The sequence below is a fragment of the Agrilus planipennis genome, unplaced genomic scaffold, assembly GCF_000699045.2.
Source record: "Agrilus planipennis isolate EAB-ADULT unplaced genomic scaffold, Apla_2.0 scaffold23, whole genome shotgun sequence".
Classification (NCBI taxonomy): domain Eukaryota; kingdom Metazoa; phylum Arthropoda; class Insecta; order Coleoptera; family Buprestidae; genus Agrilus; species Agrilus planipennis.
In genome coordinates this window covers 1,942,149-1,949,128 of record NW_020439044.1, presented here as the reverse complement: position 1 = coordinate 1,949,128, position 6,980 = coordinate 1,942,149, and the positions used below count along the sequence as shown (strand labels likewise).

The window sequence follows — 6,980 nt, the reverse complement described above, 5'->3', positions numbered from 1 at the left end:
ATTGATGGTGTTTAAAAATAAATTAAAAATTCAACAATATTGTTTTTCAAAACATGAAAAATATATCCTTATAACAGTCGTTGATGCTTAGATCAGTCACTTTGTTGTTAGAGATGATTGGGTTTTTGATGCTAGACGCCTTTGTCGTTTGTATTATCTTCATAAACTAAAGGTATGTACTTAACACCAGGTTTCTCTTCGTACACAGGCAAATCTATAAAAATAGGGGGTATGGCTTTCTTATCCCATTCGTTTACTGGTAAATCTCCCACAGTACCACGCTTAAAGGTGACCGAAGTTTGACTCTTTTTAGAAATTTTTTGAATATGAGAGTATGGGGTAGTAGTACGTTCCGGCAGAGGTGTTGTATACTTGCTAGTAGTAGTAGTGCTTGTCGTGGGAACAGTCTTGGTGGTAGCAATTGTCGTTGTGGTAGACGTTGTTGATGGCAATGTGGTTGTAGAGCTGGTGGTAGTGGTAGGGGCCGATGTGCTGGTAGTGGTAGTGGTAGTGGTTGTAGTGGTAGTTGTAGTTGTATGTTTCCTTAATACTGGAAGAAGCCTCGTAGTCAACGAATTTTTACCACTATCTTTGTAAACTTCAAATTTTGCTTCCCTTTCACTTTTGGACCTAAGAATCTCTGGTTTTTCGTTTCTTATAAATGGAACGTATTTCGTAGCTGATTCCGCTGGAGATATGAAATTTCGAATGATTTTCGGTGCATTTGTACTAATCAGTGGGAATAGTGTTTCCCGTGCGTATTTTTCCGCTTGCTCAAACATTCTCGCGAGTCTCTGAGGTAAAATTTGTACTGTCATTGAAATAATATTCAAGCCATTTGGTTCCTGCTTCTTTTTCTCATTTGGAGGAGAATCGTGTCTTTTCCATTTCTCATCTCTTTTTTGGCCATATGTTGGGGACCAAGTACTTGTGGATTCTTCTTCATAAAAGTCATACGCGACCTCTTTCTTCTTCCCAGGATTTGTCAGTTTTTGTATAAACGATTCGGATTCTGTGGTGGATTGAACTTTTTTAGAAGGATTGAGAATTGGTTCCGTTATTTCTACTTTATCCTTTCCTATATTATGAGATCTGCCGATTTTGTTTGAATGTGGTTTCAATATGGGCTCTACAATTTCTCTAACTATTTCGGTGACCTGATTATCCTCAGTAGAATTAGAAGATGCGACAGGTAATTTCACTATTCGCGTATTTAAAGCTCTGCTACTTTCACGTTCCGTCTCTAAATGATTGTCTTTTTGAGGATTATCAAGAAACGGTAAATTAAATATTTCCATTGCATCTCTAAATGACACTTTTCGACCCACATCTTTAACTGCTTCATTTCCTATTCTGACTACAGGTGTGGGTACGAACTTAGGTTTCTGAGTTTCGTCACTTTCTTTAACGTCGTACACACGATCATTCATTGTTTCGTACTTTTCGTTTTCTTTAGAATTTGGTTCATTGCATTCCCCAGGAAATAGCGGAAGGAGTACCGGAACGCCACTTTCTAAAGTCAAGCCTTTTTTGCACACCGACAAACTAAAAATTAAAAATTACATTCTTAGTAGATTTCAAAGTTAACAAAGTGTTTTTTTTTTAATATTTACCTTAAACCTACGCTGTCACTTAAAACTATCCTGTCTATTTTCCATTGACTTAACCCTGAAGATAGCCAACCGCTGTAAGCAACATAAAGTACTTCTACCTTAACAAATTCTGAAAGGATGGGATGGGGAACTATAATCCGCGACAAAGGTTCTCCTGCGACCATTTCTTCATCGTCTTTTCTAAAATTACAATCAGTATTTTATGAATTTTACTGGTAGGTATTTTATACAGAATAACTTACTTTGTCATAAGAAACGTTTCGTTTATTGACGCCTCTCCAACCAAGGTAATCTGTATTTTACCATAGTTTATTATTGGCAGTGGTGTTTTGGTTGTGTCAATTCGTAAAAGATACTGGTGAGCTGAAACAGGTTATTTTCGAGATAAACGCTTATTACGGTTAATTAATTACAAATTTTACCACAAAAGGGCTCTTCATCTCTAGTGACCAGATACAACTGTCCGCGACCAATTGCTCTATCGGCATAATAACCCATGTTACCACAATTCCTGAAAAGTGCTTTGTGTAGTATGTTATCATAGTGAGTTAAGCCTAGTATACCTTTCTTCCGTACATGGGAAGCATTTTCCAGCTAAAAAGTCTTCATAAGAGGAACATGGGAATGCAGGAAAATGACATTTTGGAGAGACAGAATCCGTGAAGAATTTATATGCCCTCCTATGGTTACATAATGATCTCCCTTCTATAGCAGATGCTGTTGAAAAACACATTTTTACTTAATGTAATTATTATGATGAAAGGCATTCTCGTGTTTTATACGGAATCCCAACAAGATCCATTCGCAATCCTCGCTTTGTTTAAAATGCACAATTAACCCCATATAACGTTGTAATGCTTTTGTACAGTGTCAAATAGTGACATACAATATTATTGAGAAATTGCGGGCAAACCAATTATTCGTAGGCATACATACATAACTACTGCTGCGCGTACCTATTTTATCTTTCGTACTACCTCATATTACAATGGATAAACAAGCTCTAAATATGCCCAACCAGAGACCTTTTTGGCGCAAATTATTAGCACCGATTGTAGCTAACCTTTATAAATATCTACAATAGGTATTTACTAACTTATAAATAACTACGTCAATGTCTAAACTTATCGTACGTTTTTCTAGCACGGATTGTAAAAGAAGGGAAATAAAAATTAATTATGCCATATAAAAGACATTGTGCTACACATATGTATATTAATATTATTTTATTAAAATGAATATTACTTGTGTATGTTGTCGTTAAGGCAGGTAAAAGTTCATTTAAATTAGTTTATAATCAATACCACTGGAAAACACTTTAAGTTAGAGAAGAAGCAAGAAGCTTCGGTGGCTCAGTAGCAAGGTGCAGTGTCAATCAAGCATTGTAATGACTGCAGCCGAGCAGCTGCAGACGCGCGACTTATATAATACATTATTGGAGTGTAGTGTGTACTTCATTTACTTTCTCTAGCGATGTGCCACTTCCAATGTCTAGGATGCGCGCTGGAAAAATCGTAGGTAGGCAGAAAAAAGCTCATTATACTCTCGACTCTTGTTCATTGAACATACTTTTTCATACAGTACCTGCCAAAAGTTTTGTTCAATCATGAATAGNATATGTAAATATAAGTACCATCTAAAACAGTCTTTATTTTTTTCATACTAGTAACAGAACTATAATTATTTACACGAAAAATATACAAATATATATATCACATTATGCCCTAGAAACCCTTCAAAATTGTCGTTTACTACACACATTGAAAAAAAAAAACAAAAAAAAATTGTTCAAAGAAAGTTGTTCCTTTTGTGAACGTGCTTTCAGTTTTGTAAGGTAGGTAAAAATAATCACACCTGGGTAAGCCTTACTCGTAACCTTCCTCAGTGGCAAAATAAAAAAAAAAATTATACCGCCTTTCAAACGTACGAATTTTTCAATTGATGCTTACCTTTAATCTGCTTTTGTACTTATTTATCAGTTAGAATTTCCATTCAAATATCTGTTCATATTTCTTATCGTCTGGCATGAACAATTAGTATTATATCATCGATTAATCATAACCATCAGATATTCAGCTCGCCTCTTCACTTCTTCCTATTTTGAGCTAATTTTCGCATTTCTCAGAAACTACAACAACAACGGTAATCTAATCTAGGCCTACCTCTACCCCATTTAACTCCCATTTCTGCTTTTTATATAACTTCGACTAGTTCTTCAAGTCTGAAAAAGTGTCCTACCAACCTATCTCGTTTATTTCTCATTGACTCTTTCTAATACCTTTTAACCATTTCTATCCATTATATTTTTAGCATCCTCCTTTAATACCACATATCAAACGCTTGATGTTTTTACTTTTTCGCCCAACGTGTACGTTTCACACCCACACAGAACTAAGATTTTGACAATAATAGTATAAATTATCCAATCTCATGTAAAAAAAAACTAAAGGCTTCTTCAATTTCGATCAAATAGCAATAGTTAGACTTCTGTGGGAAGCAAACTAGTTGTATTATGACTTAAAATTCATCTTGACCATATTTTGTATCTATCTCAAACAAATAAGGTACTACAATAACCTTTTTCATATTGTTGCAGATACCAAAAAGTATTAACTATCAAGAAATGCAAAACAGCATAAAGAAAACATCCGTTGTTTTTCAAATGGGAGAACCGGGTACAAACTGTATAAATAAGGAAATTCAAGTTCCTTCCTCTCCTCGTCTTAGAGTTAATCCACCGAGTATCGTTACCCAACAAACTATTCCGTTAAGTCATAATACAAAGCTCAACGCTAACGAAAGCTATTCCATGGAATTGCACCGCTCCAAGAGTTATATTGTTAATTTAATCGATAGGGCCTTAAGCAAAGAACTTGGAACAGTACCGGAAGACAGAATTAATTGTTACACTACATGTTCCAAAGGCGTGAGTAGTGTTATAAGTTATAAAACTTTGTTGTCGCATATTTTCATACTCAAAGGACAGTTTCATTGCACCGATCTATTCATTGAATTGTTTTAAACATTTTCTCATCCATTTTCCCTACAAATAGAATTAACAAAGCAATTCTGACGTAAAATATAATACCATAATATGAACGTGGTTATAAGCGCATATAGGTGCAAGAACCAAGTACCTATACGTTATGAGTAATGCAAGTAATGAGGTGCAGTTTAATTAAATCGTTTATCCGACCGTTTATTCTTTCATGTGCATCACATTAAACAACTTTAAATTTATGTAAACCAAATCGCCCTTTTACTGTGCTTTACCTTCTGTCAACAAGTTTGTAATTTATATTTTTCTTCTTCCACTGTGTTCACAAAGGAAATTTGTTCAAAAGAAATACTTCACTCCCTACGAGTTTAACAAACTCAAAGGGCTTTGTCCTGTCTTGAAGCCGTCAGTTCGATGAATGGCCAAAGGGACATTTTTAAAATTTTTTTGATGTATTGAGAGATCAGTAAATAAAAAATATGAAACAACCATTCTGACAAACAAGAAACCAACAAAATTTTGTCAAATTAGAATTCTAACTGAAAATACTAAAGAACATTAAGTTCTTGTCCAGTAATTTGTACTAGACCTGGAGGTTCAAGGTCGATATCCACTTGTCTTACTTTTCTGTTTGTTTCTCAATTTTTTGAGTAATTCACGAGTATTATAAATAGATAAGAATTAAAATAATGGATGAGATATTACTTTTTTGTCATTGCAGTAAAAGAAAGCTTGCTAGTAGATACCCTTTTGATCCCATTTTATATAAAAAAATGAAACAAATGAAAAATCATAACTATTGGAACATAGAGGAAGTGCAAGTTAACTGCACCAAAGTATGAAAATTGTATCAAGCATGCCTCAATAAAATGTTCATGTGGAAAACACAGGGTGTTAAAAGTGACACTTTAAATTTTGTTCTTTGGCAATAATTTCACATTTTTATAAATCGTTATCAAAATTGGCACAGATGTATAAGTAAAAGATATTATCCCAATTATTATTTTATATTTTGTTACCGAGGGCCCCACATGACCAGCGATTCTTGAGAATGAAACAGGTCCTACTTTTTTTTTATGAAACTTATTGATAATTTTGATTATAAAACATAACATAAAAATCATTCTTATGTAAAATTTTTGTACATTTTTCAACTTGATAATTTCAATCGTATTCCGAAAAAACACAGTTGAACATTTCAAATTCGGAAAGGATTTCAAATAAGAAGCAATGAAAACTTCTAACTCGGAATAATAAACAAATAGGTTCTATGTGACCCCTTCTCATTTTTATGCTTTTCCTAATACTCCCGATGAAGCACTTTCTAACATTAGTAAAATATTATTCTGTCCCTTAATAAAATTAGCCGCATCTTAAATTTCTCGTGATTTGTGAAGCGATTTGATGGTATAAACGAAAGATTTCATATGTTCCCAAAAATAGAAATCCATTATGTTATAATCAGGACTTCTTGATAACCAGGAAAAGTTACCTTCTCTGTCAATTTTGCGTTCAGGAAATGTTCGATTAAAATGATTTCTAGCCCTTACTAGATAATGATGATAAGGTGATGCTCGTCTTGCATAAACCACATTGTTCTTGTTAAATTAAGTGAGAGATCATCGAAAATCTTATCAAAAGTATTTTCTAAAAAAAATAACTCACCATGCATATTAGTCCAGGATTATAACTACCCTTTTACTAAAATTAATAATTTTCGACAAAAGTCTTAAAAAACCTAAGGGATATATATATATATATATATATATATATATATATATATCTAGAGAATGAGAAGGGATGCAATTGTATGATCTCAAATAGATACCAGGATGGATGTGAAAGATAGAAAGAGGATATGATTTGGTTATTTTAGAGACAATTGTTGTTTAGGAAGGTTGTCGTTATTTGAATTGTTTTGTTGATGATAAAGACGTTTGTGTCGGTTGAGAGTTGTAAGTAGGTATGCTGGAAACATCTGGGGAAATTGCGATGGAGCGAAATTTTGTGGAAATTGTGGAGAGTAGGATCCATCGTCACCCCATTGCAATTAACTCTTCGAAAAGATCTCGGTCCGCTGCTCTCCGCTTTGGCGATTTTGTTAAAGCGTTAAAGAGAGAGTAGGGTTTTACCGGCTGGATTACGTTTACGACCTTTGTGGTAGCACTTTCGTTTTCTTCATGGGACCTCTTGAAATAGTTGAACGCATTTGCGTTAGAAATAATGATATCTTACGTAAAAGACGCGTAAACGCGTGCACAGTGAGAGAGCGAAAGCGAAACGTTGTCGGTACATTTTTGTTTTTCTGTTTGTTTTACCACTTGTAATATTTTTTTACCCTGGTCAAAGAGAATTTTCTTTGTCTCTTT

The 6,980-nt window shown here is 34.0% G+C and overlaps 1 protein-coding gene across 2 annotated transcripts in view; it reads right to left on the bottom strand.

Moving 5' to 3' along the window:
- Nucleotides 1–21: 21 nt before the first annotated feature.
- The window catches only part of LOC108741919, a 119,213-nt gene continuing 112,254 nt past the window's right edge, over nt 22–6,980 (bottom strand). The window contains exons 7-11 of one of the 2 annotated variants that reach the window (XM_025976840.1): nt 2,177–2,330; nt 2,036–2,124; nt 1,856–1,976; nt 1,614–1,793; nt 22–1,545 (exon numbers count right to left, since the gene is read on the bottom strand). In XM_025976840.1, coding sequence (XP_025832625.1) covers nt 132–1,545; nt 1,614–1,793; nt 1,856–1,976; nt 2,036–2,124; nt 2,177–2,330 — 1,958 coding nt within the window. In that variant the 3' untranslated portion in view covers nt 22–131. The remainder of the gene's footprint in view (nt 1,546–1,613; nt 1,794–1,855; nt 1,977–2,035; nt 2,125–2,176; nt 2,331–6,980) is intronic. The other variant, XM_025976839.1, reaches the window with a different exon arrangement.